Raw genomic sequence first — 19,519 nt, 5'->3', positions numbered from 1 at the left:
CTAAATCTGCAATGGAAAAAGGAGGACGGGGCAACGCGGCCGAATCGCGTCGAGCAGGTACCATGTAATGGGAAAACGCCAAAGAGAGTTAGCACTGAGTCCCAGTGCAGATTTGCAATCCAAACCAGATTCAAAGCAGCAGTCAGGCTGAAAGCCTTGAACTTGATCTTTTCAGAGCTCCAACGCCTCAATTTCAGGTTTCATAAAGCCCATCTTCCACCTGACAAAACAATCACAACACTTAAGCTAGAAAATCAATCGACTGTTATTGACAATATCCTACTTCTACATTAGAGAAAACAGGAAGCATTATAACAACACAAAACTACAATGGAGGAAATGACCAGTGTGTTGGGAAGTTTCTGTAGTGAAGAACCAAATCGCAGGGCCTGTGTTCAAAGAGGGTGCAGCATAATCAACACCAACACTGCCTGGAAATGTAAATATTGATGACTGATCCTGCAGGTGTCTGGATAGTCACTGAGCAGATCATGACCACAAAGTGAACACATAGGGATGGGCCAAAGTTGTGTGAGCAATACTTGTTTGCTAATAAATTAAAATGGAAATGAGACTTTGCGGTTTAGTTGAACTAATGATTCTTCAGCTATGCTTTCACACAGCACACATGAATGAGTACACAGGGGGAATCAGAAACTGTAAAGGAGGCCCTTCACCTCCACCCCCTGTCAATACACATGCTCTATCACTCTCTTTCTTTGTTACTACAAACATGACACAAACCCAGAAGCCCTATTGTTCATAGTCCACAGAGGACGTTTGGCTCTCTTTCCTGGATGGACTGGATCCGGTATTTGCGGCCTGCCTGTCGGCTCTCCGTTTGTCCCATAGTGAGGCTGTACTGACGGATACTAACATGGTAAACCAGGGCCTCTGGCACTGCGTGGCCCAAGCATTGTATATATGTATACACAAGTAATGCTGGCTAGTTAATATACTGTCACCACCTAACATGATCAAACACCAGGACAGCAAAAAGAGCACTTTGGCTCCGTAGCTGCTTGATTCAATGTAAATAAAAAGAACGGCATTGAACAGGCTGTGGAAGATATGCATGGAGCTACTTTACATCTTACTACAGGGACATTTTAGAGTATGAAACCTTAAAAAGCAGACTGAAAGTGCGTGTGTGTGTGTGTATGTTGTGAGTGCAAAAGCAGTCTCTGTACAATTGATGCATTGTACGTGTCCAGGTTGTGGCCTCCCTCACAGGATCATGTGGCTCAGTGTCGATCGTTTTCCTCTAACGGTCTTGGCATTTTCCCTCTTGCAGCCAGCTTAATACAGGTCTCTGTCTTTGTATTTCTCTCTCAGGAATGCTTGAAACTGACGTGGAACTGGACAGCTACTGTATGGATGTACCATAGCCATGGTAAATTGACAGCCCGCCAAGTGCATTTTTACTTTTGAAATTGAGAGATTTTTGCAAGATAGTTTTCAAACAACCATGCTGCCAGCTTCTGACACACTGTACAATGATCATGATTCACAGAACATTTATTACAGCATTCCTTTAAGTCTCTGCTGACAGACTGAATGGCAGGAGAGTCTGATGATGAGGATTGATAGTCACTTGTAGTTATAATAGCTAATAGAGGTGTGACAAGATCTCATATTAAAATGTGGCAAGACTTCAAAAAAGTTGTCTTGCGATATCGGTCACAGGTGCAGAGCAGCAGCCAGTAGGTCGATTCTGTCCTGGTGAGTCTTATAATACATCTGGCTTTAAAGATGAGTCTGGCTTGGGCCTCTAAATAAGCATACAAGATCCCCTGCCCGTTCTCCAAAGTTGACTCCAGAGTTGCAGTTGTAAAAAAGCTGCCTGTAAAACCCAGCGTTAGAATGTTAAGAGGGTCTCGGTCTCTCTCTCTCGACTGCAGCGCTCAGTTCAATGTGGCGCTGACCCGCACAGATCGCTCTCGTTCTGTCTTTTTTTAAATGAGTCACAAGCAGAAAGCAAAACCTAACTTTACTCTTAATGATATTAAACAAAGAAATGTTCTCCCCTCGTTTTAAAATGGTCATAAGTCGATACAAAAGCAGCCTACTTCCTTGTTTACTGCTACAATGAAACGCTTGGTCGCGTTGTAATTTTGGTTCTCCGAGTAAAAAGTAATCTCTCCACCGTACATATGGAACAACGTACGGTAGAGAACGTTGCACTTAAAAAATAAGACAAAAAAAAAAAACAGCCATTCATTTTGACTGTTTTTCATTCTAGTTTTTATTTGAGACTAAAGTAGTTCAGTTAGAAGGTCATGCACAGCTTCAATTAGAAGTTAGAAGCTCACGCTGCAGTCATTTGAGTTTGGAAAAACCTTACACAGTGCTTGTTTTTCATTTTGTGACTTTCAATTGAAAAAAAAGGTCATATTTCTTAATTGAAGTTTTCTTTAAAATAGTGTTAAAATCTTGTGAACCCAATCTCGTGTCTTGTTTCGTCACACCCCTAAGAGCTAATGTTACATTACCCCTAGGTTATACTACAGTCAGAGGGATTTTGGTGCTTGAAAAATAAAACAAATCGGCCATTTATTTCAAATATGCTCCACATAAAAGTAACCCTATCAGGTGGCATTAACAGCCAGCCTTGTGCTACATAGACATGAGCTGACAAACATCTGTCACTTTTGCCTGGATCCAACAAATCTGGATTACACAAGGACTCCTACTGTTTTTGAGTAAATGTATACATTTAAAAAAAGGTCAAAAGTTGTTTAACTAGTATGCCACCAAATGGCAACAGAATACAAATAATTCAGTTAACCTACATAATCTACAGCACGTAGCTTGTTTTAAAAGCATTAGAAAATTTGCACCGTGGCATATATTTCTAAGATTTGAAATTTGTAGTGTTGGGAGTACAGATCATCAGAAAAGCATTTAAGCCTAAAACACTAAGTTCAATAAGTGGTCCACAAGAGCAGCACAAAGTCATCTCTATATAGTTCACTGATCGAGCATCCCAGGCCCTGGGGAAAAATAACTGTTCCACTTTAGGTGTTGCTATGAAGTGTCTCTGCCTTGCAGCTGTAACTTTTTCAAAGCTCAAGGACAAAGGGTGTCTTTGAGATGAGAGGGTCTAGTCTTCCTCTCTGCGTCTGTACGACATATTTGGATCGGGCAGAGGGCAAGGTTGTGGCGTTGCAAGCAGATTTGGAACAGCAATCGCCAGGGCCTCTGTGCACACATGGAGGTACAGTAGGTCTGCAGTGACAGGGAAGCCCCAGCCCATCTGGTGTCTTTCCCTGACAGGCCCTGGGAGATCCATCACCTTGGCGACCAGCATTTGTTCAATGAAGAAGCCAGGGGAACTAGGAAGCAGAAACCTCCCTAGTTGACGTTCAAATGACAATGAAATGAAAACTGAGCCTCTCCTCGATTCAGACTCTTTATCTGCTTGAAGATTAAATATAGTATCTGAAAATCTGCACTGTATCATCACGAACAGGAGAACCATTACTGTGATGTAATCTGGCTTTATTTCTGTTATCATGTGCTTTTTTTTCGTTATAAACACTGGGTCAGAAGACCACTTTATGCTTACATGCTTATCTACAATACAAGACAGAAGACAAGGATGCCGTTACTTAGGATTACATGCCAACCGCCATTAGTATGTCAGGTAGACAGTATAATTACAGAGTTGTCTGCACACCCCTCCTACACAACTCCAGAGAGGATCAACAGCAGGAACAACCAAAACACCCACAGGCAAGCACATGCTGATCCCCAATGGATTCCTGAAAGACTGCTCTTCTACATGCACAACGTCATGGATCTGGATTGCGATTGCAGATCTGAAAATACACTACAGGGGAACCTGATTATGCACAGAAAGAATCACACTGTAGAATATATCGGTTTTTATATCGTCATCGCGATATCAACTCGTGCAATAAACACATTGCGAAAGGCTGTGACATATTGCCAAAGACACTTTGGCAATAAAAAAAAAAAAGATATCAGTAGAAAACTGCACTTTATGTCATTTTTTAGTGGTGCCTTTTACGTTCAATTCAATGATCAGTAAAATGATGTTGGAATCTTTTATTTATTTTTTCAAATTCAACAAGCAATTTGTTGTATTTTAGCAGAATACTGAAAGCAGCAGAACTGACTACCTTTAATATCTGGTTATTTATTGCAAGTAATATCGCGATATTCAACGTTATCGCATATTTTTTTCATATGGTGCAGCCCTACTTTAGAGCACATATAGCAGATTTGTACCATTGCCAGCATGTTCCTCATCTAAAGGATGAAGTGTCAGAGTCCAACCACACATATGCTCAATCCCTGACATACACAGATACCGATATATCGGCAATGAGATAATATCAGCCCAATAAATTAATATTGGACAGGCTCTAACCTGAAAGCATTGTCAGTTTACACAAAAAAAAAAAAATCAATAATCCATTGCCTACTTCTGCTAAATGAGCTGAAATTACCTTACTGAGACAAGCTGACAAAATATGAATATAAATAGAGAAGAGAAGTGCTATCAAGGTGTCCTTAGCTGAGCTCCTTCTCAGTATTCCCATTGAGTTTTAAATCCCAGACGTTCATGGGCTAGCTTAATTAAAACACCGTTAGAATGAGTGAAGACTCATATTTAACAAGAGGAGACTGAAATTAAGCTTGATTGGCTTGAGAATTCAACTGAAGCCAAATGTGCATATCACGCATGCCTCGTGTTTGTCTAAGTATAGTGCCTGCGTGTGGGCTTCGCCAGCAGGAATGTGAAATGAGTAAGTTCAAGTGTGTGCAAGAGAGAGGAGTGAGTGCAACTTCCAGAGGGCAGGACAAACTCCTGGAGATTCCAGGCATGCCTGCATTTCCTCGGAAGTCACGTGCTGGTGCTGCAGTGCAAACACAGCTATGCTGGGTTAATTACACAGAGCACACCAAGCCTTGCACTTTTCCCCAAATGTTTCATACTTAAGCAAAACCATTATTAAGAGAAAGTTAAGGCAGATTTGCTTAAAGTTTATCAAAACTAGACAACATAGAGAAGTTAAACCATGAACTGAAATTATTTAGAATTCACTTTATTCAGGCTCCTGGAGCCTAAATAAGGTTTTGTGACGTTAGACTGAACTCTTACACAACAGTTGAGATGGGAGAAATATTATTAGAAAGCTGCCTAGTGGGACAAAAAAAAAACAAAGAATGAACACAGAGTTGCATTGTGAACTGCTGCAATTCCTCGAGTTAAAATAACTGACCTTTCACTATAAACAATGCCCCAACTATCAACACTTACTGAATCACATCAGATTTGGCTGTTCTGTTGTGGCCACATAAACTGACTTAAAAGCAAACACATCAACAGAAAAAAAAAGCAAAGGAAAGTTAAGTGCTGAGGCCAAAACATATTTACAAGAAAAACAATGAGTAGAAAATCGGGGCATTCTTGCTGCACTGGAAATGAAAAGAGGTGCTCAGGGGACTGACTAATGTGCACACACACATGCTGCCATCTTCTTTTCTACAGACCTGTTGCTGCTTAGTTTGTTATTCATCTCTGGCATGAGCATGACACATGCATGCGTGCGTGCGGCTTTGTTGTCTCCAAAGAACCCTGCTGTGCCTTCTATTGACCGCTCTCATCTATTCTGAGTCATACACACAAACATTCACCCATCAGCACCCCTTTTAGAAGTCTGAAACTGGTCATGTGGCACAACACACACACATTCAACCTGACTTATATTGTGTTTGCTCAACAACCAAATAACCAACCATGACCATGTAATATTGATAGATTCCAAGTTACTCACATCTGAAAAAGAGGCTCCCCAATCAGAACTAAAGCCTTTTTCCACACAGGTGTCCCTGACCCCTTACATTTTCAGTAATAGCAACAATATATTGACCTGGAGACTGCCTCATACAGCAATTCACATGAAGAAACATTTTTTTCTCTGTACTTTTACACATCTGTGTTGCTTTGGGGGAATAGTTCCAGATTTCATACACATGTCAGTTCTGTCATGGCTACAGGAAAGTGGAATGAATATACTATATACAGTTGAAACCAGAGATTTACATACACTTAAAAAAAACAAAAAAACACAAAAACTTTTATTTCTTTACTGTCATACATTAAATCAGAGTAAACCTTTTCTGTTTTAGATCAATACATATTAACATATTTTTTGCATTTGTTAAATGTCAGAATCGAGATAGGGACAATTTTTATGTATTTTTTTTTTTTTTTTTTTAATCACTTTCATCAAAGTCAAAAGTATACATACACTTCCTTAGTATTTGGTAGAATTGCCCCGAAACGGTTTCACTTGGGCCAAACGTTTTGGGTATCCTTCCACAAGCTTTTTACAATAGTTTGCTGGAATTTTGGCCCACTCATCTTGACAGAACTTGTGTAACTGGGTCAGGTTTGTAGGCCTTTTCAGTGCCACCCACAAATGTTCTATGGGATTGAGATCAGGGCTTTGTGATGGCCACTCCAATACCTTGACTTTGTTGTCCTTAAGCCACTTTGTAACTAATTTGGAGGTATGCTTGGGGTCATTGTCCATTTGGAAGACCCATTTGCGCTCAAGCTTCAACTTCCTGGCTGATGTCTTCAGATGTTGCTTCAATATATCCACAAAATTTTCTTTTCTCATGATGCAATCTATTTTGTGAAGTGCACCAGTCCCTTATGCAGCAAAGCAGCCCCACAACATTATACTACCACCCCCATACTTCACAGTTGGGATGGTGTTCTGAGGCTTCAAAGCTTCGCCCTTTTTCCTCCAAATACACCGTTTATCATTATGGCCGAACAGTTAAATTTTTGTTTAGTCAGACCACAAGATATGTCTCCAGAAATTAAGATTTGTGTCCCCATGTGCCGTTGCAAACTGTAGTCTGGCTTTTTTATGGTGGTTTTGAAGTAATGGCTTTCTTCTCCCAGAGTAACCTTTTAGCTCATAGTGGTACAGGATTCGTTTACTGTGGATAATGACACTGTCTTACCAGTTTCAGCTAGCATCTTCACAAGGTCTTTTGTTGTTGTCCTGGGATTGATTCGCACATTTCGCACCAAAAAACGTTCCTCTCTGGGACTCAGAATCCGTCTCCTTCCTGAGCGGTATGATGGTTGTACATTCCCATGTTTTTTATACTTGCGTATTATTGTCTGAACAGATGAACGTGGGACCTTCAGGCATCTGGAAATTGCACCTAGGGATGAGCCACACTAGTGGAGGTCCACAATTCTTTTCCTGATGTCTTGGTTGATTTCTCTTGATTTTCCCATGATGTCAAAGAAAGAGGCTCTGTGTTTGAGGTTTGCCTTTATATGCATCCACAAGTGTGCCACCAATTAACTCAAATGGAATCAATTAACCTATCAGAAGCTTCTTAAGCTCAGAATGGAATCATCGGGTGTTTTCTTTTTGTTTAAAGACACAATAAACTTAGTGTATGTATACTTCTGACTTTGATGAAAGTGATAAAAAAAAATACATAAAAATTCTCCTTCGCTCGATTCTGACATTTAACAAATGCAAAAAATATGTTAATATGTATTGATCTAAAACAGAAAAAGTTTTCTCTGATTTAATGTATGACAGTAAAGAAATTTTTTTCTGAAGTGTATGTAAATATCTGGTTTCAACTGTGTATACACACACACACACACACACACACACACACACACACACACACACACACACACACACACACACACACCCTTGATTCCCAATCACGAAACACTGGTAAGAAGTGGTTTACATTGATAATAAAGACAGTTATGAAATGCAAAATAATTGAATTTTAATCATTTGATAAAACATGCGATTAATCATTATTAACTTTGAAATTCAGCGATTAATTGTGAATAAGAAAAAAATAATCGTTCGACAGCCCTAACATACATACATAAACACTATATAGGCTAGTCTGCCAAAATCGGTTAGACAAGACCATATTTATCTGTGGACTGTCAGCACACTGACTGTAAAAACACTCCCATAGAACACTGATCATTAGAGGTATTACAGCTCAAGATGCACCTTAAGCAGAATCTAGCATATGCAGCAAAAAGACCTCACAATCAAATACAACATGGCAGTTTGCCGACTTATAAGAACAGAGAATGTTTCTACAACATTTAGTGATATTGGCTAATGGTAGGCAAAATGAATAGTGTGATCAATAAGGAGGAGAAGTAGACAACACAGCAATTTAGATAAGATGAAAATTATTATTCAGTCAATGATATCTTAAGTGATCAGGAAACTCAAAACACTGAGCTCTGCAATAGAGCCCTGTTATTGCATAGTACACATATTCCAATGCAGATATACTGTACGTACAGTGTGTGTGTGTGTGTGTATAAAGTATAGTATGCTGCACTTAGCTAGCTCATGAAAGCTTTCAACACAACCACAAGAAAGACATTTTATTTATTATAACACATTTTAAATATTATCCCAGATTAGTTCATGGTCAAGGTAGATAATAGTCTTGTTTTTTTAATGCACATGTGACATTTTAAGATGCTTTGGTTTGTGTAGGCTGATTTATTGTTAAATTGCAGCAATTTTAACAGGAGTCCTGAAGATTGAAAGCAGAGACAGCTGTTATCAATGGAGCAAAAAACATTTCTGCTACTCAGACACTACATAGTTTAGAGACAATCATCAAATCATTGGCTGGGTTGGGAGAAAATATTCCCCAAATGGAACCAAATGTTTGCACTCTGGAGCCGTGCAGATGACCAGCAGTGAGATAGCGTGAGTCAAGTGACGAGAGTTCAAGTGGTGTAGACGCAGCCATTCTAGTAGTAAACACCGCTGCAGCCCCAAGTGTATTACTGTACTCCTTTATCATGACTCTTGAGCTGTTGGGCTTAACATTCCTTCATGGGTCGGTGCCACATCTTGTAAGATTACAGAAAAACAAGGTGCTTCACATTAGTTATCATAAACTGTATCAATCAGAGACACTGTGAGCTTCCGAGTGTGTATATGGGAGAGAGGGAGAAGGCAGGGAACAAAACAAAAACACTGCTGTACTAGGAGGTGGAAACTGGTCAAAACAACAATAAAACATAAGCTGATATTTCTTAAACCTCCTGTTTTTAAGCCTGGACTTAAAGTTCCTCCTACAAAACAAGACCCAGAGTGGAGATGATCTCACAAAAACAGGGCATTCCACTGCTCACTTGATTATTTTCACTTCCTGCTTGGAGAGACGCTCCCAACATGAAGGAATCAACAAGGAAAACACGGATGTCAGCAATCAGACTGGGCCGAACTTGGACGCTGACTGAGTGGCCGAGTTGTCCTACAGAAAACCAGCGCCTTGTGTGCATCCTGAAGTCATTCCGAACTGGCCGCCTGTTTCAAAACAAATGTAAAAGCAGAGCAGCTCTGTTGTGGTAGCTGTTGTGTAGATGAAGTGGTTGCTAATTGGTTAAATTCAAATTCCCACTACTACTGCTGAATAGATATTTACAAAAAGCATTTCTGTCAAGTGGTAAAACACAGTTTATTTCTCTAATATTTAGCAAGTATCTTGGATGAAAGTAAGAGAGTGGAAGGTGTGGGAAGGGGACAATCAATCAAATTTTTATATTTGTCACATGAAATTGTACGAGGTACAATTCCAGTGAAATGTACTTTCATCCGCTCCCATCTAAAGCCACTGGTACAGACAGTACACTGAGGCTGACAATGGCTATCAGGTTTCAGGTGTGACAGATAGAGGCCTTCAATGACTGTGTGTGGCCAGCAGATAAAGGGCAGCATTTGTTTGTGGTTGGATTTATGCCATCCCGGATGACCTTTTCCCCACAGGGACATCAGCACCCTGACAGATTAGCCTCAAAAGGAGCATTTGTGTTACTGAGAGTGCAGTTCCTGGGCTCCTGTATGATCTAAAAGGTCCAAAAACAGCATCCTATCCCAAAGAAATGTCATTGCTGAATTTAACTACTCCAAACTGCAGCAGCGATCTCCTTTTGAGTCTGTGGCCTAAACATAGCCTGTTGAAAATGTGCAAATGCAGTTTACTAAAGCCGAATAAACATCTGGCACAAGATGACCTCAAACTGTACTGCTAACAGGATGGGAAATAACCAACATCGTACTAGGCAATTACAACTGGCTGATAAGTTTGTCTCGTGTTTACCAAGCCTTGTTGACAGCTAGCAAATCTTACTGTTTTTTCTAATCTTTTCCTTCTCAGGACAGAACATTTGCAGTACTGTGTAGTCTTGAGTACAAAGAAGTGTTTTGTGATTTGGTTTTCATATTTAAAGTTAAATGTTTATGCTTAAAGCCTCCTACATTTATCAATTAAAAACATCCCCAAAAAATGTTATTGTGCAGATTACTAACTTATTTGTCTCATTGCATAATAAATTGGATATTTTGAGTTTTTGGTAGGGCTGGGCAATATGGTTGAAAACTGTATCACGATATAAGTTTTTCATATCGGTCGATATCGATAATTATTGATATTTTTTATGACCTATTTAAAATAAGGACCAGGAGAAAAATATATTAAATTTAAACATTTTTATTTTAAACTTAACCCTGCTCTGATTATAATCCCCTCAGTTATAAAAGCAGAAATGTCAACACAACCATGGAAAACACTCAAATAATTAAAATGTAAACAGGTCTAAAATCACAATGAACACTTAACAATTATCTCTTAACATTAAGGTGCAAAATTAAAGAATAAGTAAGAAATGCTTAATAAAGTGTCATAAAATAGTGCAAAGTGTTAGCTAAATATAAGAAACCTGAGAAGGAACTATTTTCTGCAGGTTTAGTGCTAGGTTGGTAACCTGGCTTCTGGACAGTGCTCAGCATGTCTGCCTCCGTTATTTCTTTGTAGCGTTTAGTAAGGCGCTGATGCAGAGTACCTCTCCATGGCGCTCTGCTGCTTGTGCCGTGTTGCAGCTGCAGATGTTGTTGGACGTTGATGGCGGATACGGCTGTGCTCCAAAGTGTGAGCGCGGCTAAAGTGGTAAAACAAGTTTGTGGTCGTACCAGTGTTGGTGGGGACGACGGTCTGACGACATTGGTCTGACTACGGTCAGACTTATAAAATCCCCAAAACTGCCATACTGACTTTTCCTGTTTTATACTGTCTATGGTTTTATCAACGATTTCCTCGTTCGCTGCGGCACTCACTTTCCACTCCACGCCGGTTCTGTTATTGAAGAACACGAGACAGCGATGTGGCGCAACCAAACTTGATACTGTTACATGATTGGCTGTTACAGTGTCACTCCCCACGTTGCTAGGTTGCCAGAGAGTGAGGGCCTTTGTTCATGCAACCAAACGTGATTCACAACCTTTTTTTTTCTGATGAAGAAAAACAAGTTATCGAACGTTTTATCGACAGCATTTTCTATTGATATTGATTATGTGTCTATCGCGATACATATCGTTATCGTTTTATCGCCCAGCCCAAGTTTTTGGTTAGTCTTACAAAAAAACAACAACTTTCAACTCTTAATAGAGGACCATTTACTGTTTTTTTTGTTTATTGACCTAACAATTAATCTATTTTATCATACTCTACAAGTTAGTTGTAACTTTAAAATTATGCGACTGATGATTTTGCTCAACTAAGGTGGGAAATTGTTGCTTAATACCCATAGGGAAATTTAGCTAATGTAAAAAGTGGCCAACAGCCACTTTGCCGATCTGACACAAAATAAAGTTGGCTTCTTGGTTTGCATTTTAGTTTTTGTGTTAATAATAATGATTTAAGTTTGCCACTCCCTGCACCTGAATACAGACAGGCCTGTGTTCTTTACCTCTGAGGTTTCTAAACACTGGCTGCTAAGAGGATGAAATCAACACATGAGTACAGTCGGACCAAAAAAGAGAAAATGGCATCACGTTGCACATCTTGTCTGTGTGTGTACTTAATGCATGTGACCAACAGACTGAGCTCCCGTCCTATGACAGTGCTACAGCAGGGCATGCAGCGCAGCCACAGACTCACCCCTATCGCAAACAGCTGCCACAACCAGCCCAGCCATCAATTATTCACTGGGGCTTTGCCTCCTTGTTTACCTTTGAGGCTGGCGACCAAGGCCAGAGTGCATGGGAAAAGTGGCGAGTAACAGCAGCATGAGTGAACAGACCAGCATTAGGTCCAATCATCATCATCAAATGCTACTGTGCTGAAAGTCAACATCAGAAATGATTTGAAACAACCAATTAACAAAATTGTTGTGATTTATTGTAGATGGGATGCATCAATTAGGGATTATGTTCTGGGGGCAAAAAAAATAGTGCATTTCAGGGGCACTTGACATTAAGTAATAGCCTAGATCAGTGGCATAAACAGATGCAGGGCAGCACGTCCACATGCACCTTGCCACCATTAGTGTGCAGGTTTACATTAAAATAAATAAAACTAAATACTGGCAGTGGCTGTCCTTATGCATGCACTGGAGGCTCGACATAACCCTGTTACCATTGCTGCCATTTCCCAGGAAGAATGCATGACTTCTCAAAGTGAAAGGAAGGGAAGGAGGGAGGGAGGGTGTGCACGTGCTTGTCAGATAGAACAAAGCAGAAGATCCATCTACACTGTGCACAAGTCTCCAGGGCACCAGCGGTTTGCTCTGTGACCACTTCTCTGGCTGCTTCTTTTCCACCTGACACTGGATGTCAGCCCAGACTGGCATTTATGGATGGATGGATAGCGCCAACACCAAGAGCCCCAGAGGACCAGGGATCAGAGGAGCTCAGCTCAGCTCCCTGGTCACTTCCTCATGTGGATGTGCCAAAGCACCCCCTTTCTCCTGTTAATCCATCTCTGGAATGAAATACACCCCCCAACTACCAGTACCACTACATACTCACTCTCTCCCTCACACACACACCCACCTCCCATTACCCCTCTGTCCCACCAGATTGGGGGGAGGGGGGGCAGGCAGGATGTAAGACCAGCTGGTCATCAGCTCAGACAAAGAAACCTGCTGAATGTGCTCTTGCATCAAAAAGGCACTGTGATCCTCTATCCAATCCTCTATGCTGATTACAAAAGTTAAAAAAACAACAACTTCTTTTTCTCACCGACGTAGTCCTCTACAGTCAGGGTGGGATAGCTTCTGTCACAGCCACAATCTGAGAAAGTCATATAGTCTGGCCTAAGACATGGACACAAAACACTCACACGACAAATCCTACTTTAGATGTATTACGCTTTGTGTGCAATACTACCTCTGGCTTCAACATGCTTTACCAAAGCAGGAAAAAAAAAAAAAAAGAGAGCAGAAGAGTGAGAAAGAGCTGCGCCAGAGAAACGATGTGGTTTTACCGCAGAGAGGCCAGTGGCAGGTGTAATTTATCTTTGGTCCAAGCCTAGTTCAGCAAGTCGCTGGGGAGAGACAAACCAGGTCTCCCTGTAGAGCTAACTAAAAACTCAGGGAGGGAAGACTGACTGCAGAACTCACAAGTACACTGTAAGGACACAGTGTGAAGTGTATATGTCCTAGTATTTATACAAAATTTCCCTCGTAAGCAGCCAGCTTTTGGATTTAAAGCCCAGCCAGGCTGCATTTCTCTTACACCTTTACTAGGAATGATATAGTAGATGGGTGGAGGACCATTTATTCTCAATTAGAGTGAGCCATTTTTCAATCTTCCTTGAGAAAATAATAAAGACTTATAAATCAAACACAAAAAATAAAACACCTTGCTATTCAAGCTTGGGTTAAAAAAAAAAAAAAAAAAAAAAAAAAAAAAAAATGGTATCCCAATTCACATTTAGCAAGCTGAGTGAGGGGGTTTAATTTGGGTTTCTCTTGACCCGAGGCTGAACATACACAAGGGACTCAAGAGAAAAGTACTCCGATTTTTATCAGTGTATTTATGTACTGAAAAGTGACCCAAATGGCAGAAAAGCAGATCCCAGAGGAAGTGTACACTAAGACGCAGTGGCGTGTATGAAGGGGGGTCGCAACTGAGGTGCTGAGGGGCATTTTCACGGCCGGGTGAAGCCCTAATCTCTCCTTTAGCCACAGATCTGCACACACACACAGAGGGCACTGGTGACAGCTGAGGATTAAAAAGATTGCATAGGCTAGTCATCCTTCCTATTTATCATGCACATATGCATCCTGTTAATTCCAAAAATAACATATCTACACATCTCATTTTTCCTTTTTAGACAAAACCGGACCTCCAATAAGTAGTGTAACTTTATAAATATGGAAAGAACAATTGGTCATTCAGGCGTTAATAGCAGTTACAGATTTGCTCACAGCCCAGATATTGGATGCCACAGTTAATATAATTCTTGGTGGCAAGTGTTGAGGAAGGAAATCGGTACTGTAACATATCAGGTGTACCTGGAAGGTCCTATTAGGTAATAATACTGGGAGCAACATGCATAAAACCTGTTTTGCAAAGTCTAATGGAGACACACCCATTAGGGATTTGTTCCCTATTTCAACAATGGAAAATCCAAAATAAGAACAGGTAAATATACTCGGTCATGTGCATGTGTTGGAGCCAATTTTGGGCTTCTGCCTACCGCACCTGCATCCCACCTGGTTCCTCCAAAAAAGGAGCCCCTTGTGCTGTTCAGCAAGTGTAACTGACCCCGAACAAATCTTAAAAGTGATCATTTGAGTCACAATATGCTTGCAGAATTAATGTACTCCTGGCGAAGGGCAGTGCAATGCGCACAAGAAACACAAAGAGCCATGACATTGGATATGAGGGTGGGGGGGGCGGCAATCGGACTTGTGAATGGACTTCTTTGTAAACTGTAATTGGGACTTGAGAATGGCTAAAAAGATAATTCCCTCTTCTTCAACATGATCTTTGAGGCAGGGCTAGTTTGTCAAAGCAGCAGAGAGAAATTCAGATTACTTTAGTGCAAAATGTCCCTGCAGAAAACAGAGCAAGTAAAGGGAAATATAGATTGTGGGACATGTACTTTTAACTATCACATGCAATTCCTCAATTGACAAAAAAAACTTGAGCAAACATAAGGATTCACCGGTGAGAAACAGAGGCCTGCCAACTTATAGAAATTGAAAGAAAAGAAGTTAACAATGTTTTCTCCATTTTTGCTCTGGTGTTTTAATGATCAACATGAACAAAACTCACAAAGTAAATGTCCCAATAGCAAAACAAAAGACCCATTGCAGACTATCTGAGATTAGATTTTATGCAATGAGAAAACAGAGCTCCGACGCAGCATTACAGGCTAAGGATGTATGGGCATGAGGGGAATTCCTGACCAGCTGCCTACTTTTAAGGTTTCTCCAAACTCATTTCATACAGATAAGTCATACTTAATGCTACTATTTCATATTGTATAATTACTGCCTGGATAGGATGTTGCCCTAAAATCCGACAAAAACAGTAATTCTAAATTTATTTTTTACAAACCTAAAATGTTCTTGATGTGGCAAATGGAGACATCATTGTCGCAGAGAGTATAATCTAAGATTGGTGGGCAGTGTGGTGGGGGTGAGTCAAAGCAAACTTAAGAAACTGTTAGGACGTCTAAATCTCCATCTGTTCACTACGTTTAATCCCTACCAATACAATCTAGACCTATCCATCCCCAGTAGGTTTAAACATGGTCCCAGTTTCCTGTTTTTAAAACATCTTTAGGGCTGTATTGATTATGTCATTGTGTAAAATGTTAGAGTACACATAAATTCACCTGACTGAAACTAACCCTGCTTGACTGACCTGTAAATTTGTGACTGTGTCCGAGGGCAGTTTGTAGCTCCCGCTTTAAAAGAAGTGAGTTTGTGAAGAGGTGTCACCTCTGAGCCTATTATTCTCTATCTATGGCATATGTTGTACATACTGGTGCAGCCAATAAGCATGCCACGATTCAGCCATACCGGGCTCATTCACAGATACATGGGATGAACTGATGAGCAAAAATGCCTCGGGATGTTAGACTGACATCTAAAAATAGACTGACAAGTAAGTCCACAGACTCATCTCTGACTTGAATACACAGTGACAGGGAAGGAGCACACAAAAGCATAAAGACATTTAGACCCTCGCGCTCTTATGAGCTCATTATGGTAATGCCATTCATCAAACAGTCCATGCCCTTGTTACCAACCCTGTATGGGCCTGACCTCTCACACTGCTCCCTTGCTGAAGCCCCGCTGACTCTGATGACCAGAGAAGGCCCATATGCTTTGTGTCTGCACGCTATGCATTCACTGCGACCACACGAGACATTCTGTCACCACACATTTATGTCTCCTTGTTGAAGCCAGTACCACACAGAGAGACTGTCGGTTAGCTGTCTGCACCAGAATATTTGGTGTATCTGTCGCTCAGTATTTCAGGGGCCATGCACCAGGTACACTGTGTATATCTGACAGGTATGAACTAAGTGGAGAAAACGTAGGTCTCAGTTTTTGGGCCAAGAAAAGGCTCTAACTACACTGAAGACGGGTAAAATATTTAGCAGCTGATATATAGTGTGTCTTCATTAGAGATGGCCCGATACCATTTTTTGCTTCCCGATACCTGAATTTGTGTATCGCCCGATACCGAGTACCGATCCGATACCAGTGTGTCATATATTTTATTATGTTTTAACAGCTGTATACTACTATCCCTGTATGGATGTGATATGATTTCTATCTTTGTGAAACATGAACAAACACAAACAATGAACGCCACAGAACTTTCTTTTATTGTCCAGTTTGACAGTCAGTTATAACGGAAGAAGAACATAAATAATCTACTTTAACGTAGATTTTCTTTAGGGCTTTATTACTTGGTATCGGATCGGTGCATAAACTCCAGTACTTCCCGATACCGATACCAGCGTTTTAGGCAGTAACGGAGCCAATACCGATACTGGTATCGGTATCGGAACATCTCTAGTCTTCATGAGTAGCTCTCTCTGTCCATCTGTGCCAAAAACGGTACAGGCAAGAGCCAAGTATGTGTACCCAGAGTATTTACTGTATATGCACAAGGCTATATTTTATCAAACTAAACTCAGGGAGGGCTAATCTAAAATAAGTACTCTTGTGTAAAAACTAACACTTGTCAAAGCAAAGCGACTGTTCAAAAACACCAATACATCCATTGCTAGAAGAAGCAATATAGCGTGTGATTCCCAAAAGGTGACAGGCACTGTCAACACTTCAGCCTCTGTTGACTTGTTAACTACGTTGTAGTAAACGTGCCACTTGCCCCTTTCACCACTAAAGCCATGAAACGTGAGAGACTGACAATGTCTTAACTCCCTGCTCCATCACAATCGCACCCAGTGCCTTTTCTGCTCCCCTTACACTTTGGCTGTGCAAAGAGAACTTTTATCATATTTCAAATGTGGGTGTGTGGGTGGGGGACAGCGTTGCAATTCATTCCACGCATGCCTTCCCACACTGCATCCAATCTAACTGGCCAGTGATGCCATTACTACAGGCAACGTGTTGTGTGCCAGCAGTTTTGGTCAGGGTTAGTCCCTCACAACATGCAGCATACCCACCCGACAGCCGGAGAACTCTCTGCACTCAACTGACTAAAGCATCCAAGTCCACTTATCTTGCTAGTTAGTTAAGACTCAAGTCTTCCTGGAAATACATACAATGATGGATTACCTAGTAGTAACACCATGACTCAAGTTTGGAGCTTATTTTTGTCTTTGTTAGACACTTATATATGTGCAAAACAAAACAAATGTACTCTATATCTGCCATATCTTAGATTTTGCGATCATTATCTAATGATGTTACGTTACAGCACTGCAGAATGGCCAAACACATTTCCAAGGAGGCAAGGAAGGAGGGACCCTTGCTGAGAAGGAATTACCTGAGCAGGTGATATCATGTATGCCATTTCACCCGAGGTAACCTTTGCTTTCCACTAAGTAAATTAAACACCAACTATGTGCAAGTGTAGGGTGAATTTACATAACATAGTTAAAACCAAGAAACCATTCACATGAGATCCACATATAGCCACTTCAGTGAGGGGAATGACACACAATTGCTGATAGACACAGAGGAGACATTTTTTGGTCTGTAAACCCTGCATACCTTTGGTAGCTCTTTGAGTTGATTGGCATCAAGGAGAAGCTCTTCCAGGCTGCGACTATAGCGGAATACCTCATCAGGGACTGTCTGCAAGTTGCAATGTCGCTTGTCCACCGACTCGACGTGGCGGTTACAGCGCCACAGGGGGATACACTTCAGCATGTCCGGCCGCCGTGGGGGATTTGGTTGCCGGTTCTACTGAAATCTCCGCATCGGAGGGCGAAGGTCGAGGAGAGAGAGGATATTTTGAGGGAGTGGGCTCACTCAATGTCAAAACACTCACTGTGTTCCCACGACGGTCCTGAACAGGAGGCCAAAATCCACTTAGAGACACAAAAATAATCCCTTCGATCTGTTACGGATATTCCCAGTTTCAGTTCAGCTGTGTTCAAGGATTGTCAGGTTCGCCCTCGTGTCATCCAACCCGGAATCACAATGAACATAAACAAAAATGAGAACTCACGCTCGGCTTAAGTGTTTCCTCACTTCTTGCACTCACTTCTTCACAGAGACGGGACTAACGTTAGCTTGTTTTGCTACCGCCACATCCCTGTATGAGACCGAAGCTCTGCCGTGGCTAGCTCAAAAACATGCCAACGACCCAGATATGCATAAACGGCGCTTCAAGTATTCTAGTCATGAGTGGCGACTGCTAATACAACCACTTGACTTGGGTTACAGATACTTTACTACCACAAAACAGCTAACATTACCCACGGAGCGAGGCAGCAGAGATTAACCCGAGTATGGCTGCGCAAGGATGTGCTCGTCCTCATCGCCTGCTGTGTTGCGTTAGCAGGCTAGTTACCAAAACCATTTCTTTTTCCTAGGATGGCGAAGGCACAGCCCGCCCTACTCTCCCTTTGATTGGCTATTACTTGTTGCCTTCCTTGGGTTGGGTTGGTTACGATTAGGCAAGAGCAGTGGGATTGGTTAGAGTTAGGGTAACAATGTCATGGTAAGCCAATCAGAGATGGAATATGCAGAGCAGGGGTCCTGGGGGGGAAAGAAAAAACTCGCTTTGGCTGGCCGCTTACCCTTAGCCAGCATCGGCTAGTAGCTAGCTAGCTAGCTGACTGAATGTCTTTGTGCCTAGCTGCCGTTATGCACTAGTATAACGAATGTTACGGAAAACACATTCTTATCTGGACAAACGTATAGACGTCAAATAAACTGCCCAGTGAGTGTTTTTGTCAATGCGTATAATACCAGCAGCGACAACAGGAGCTTCAGCCGTGCATCCCTCCCCTTCGAGCTGAGGCAGGCCGGTTTGTCCTATGGGGGGCTGGGCAGTTGCAAAGTTTAAGAGTTACGTTACTTTATAGCTCCATCTAGCGGCGGGTATCAGTTGGCTGATACAGTACTACTAAAACAATTCAAATTTAATACTAAATACCAAATAGTCATGGCTGGAAAATTTGTAAATAATAATCATAAACCCGGTTAAATGGCACCGACACTCCA

General features: G+C 41.3%; 1 protein-coding gene across 11 annotated transcripts in view; it reads right to left on the bottom strand.

The window, feature by feature from the left end:
• Positions 1–19,348, bottom strand: part of scrib (scribble planar cell polarity protein) — a 69,448-nt gene extending 50,100 nt beyond the window's left edge. For all 11 annotated transcript variants that reach the window (XM_028569074.1, XM_028569077.1, XM_028569080.1 and 8 more), the window contains exon 1: positions 18,059–19,348. In XM_028569074.1, coding sequence (XP_028424875.1) covers positions 18,059–18,217 — 159 coding nt within the window. In that variant the 5' untranslated portion in view covers positions 18,218–19,348. The remainder of the gene's footprint in view (positions 1–18,058) is intronic.
• Positions 19,349–19,519: the final 171 nt, after the last annotated feature.

The sequence above is a fragment of the Perca flavescens genome, chromosome 22, assembly GCF_004354835.1.
Source record: "Perca flavescens isolate YP-PL-M2 chromosome 22, PFLA_1.0, whole genome shotgun sequence".
NCBI classification, from domain to species: domain Eukaryota; kingdom Metazoa; phylum Chordata; class Actinopteri; order Perciformes; family Percidae; genus Perca; species Perca flavescens.
Note: the sequence above shows the minus strand (reverse complement) of the source record. Positions and strands in the feature narration are given on the sequence as shown.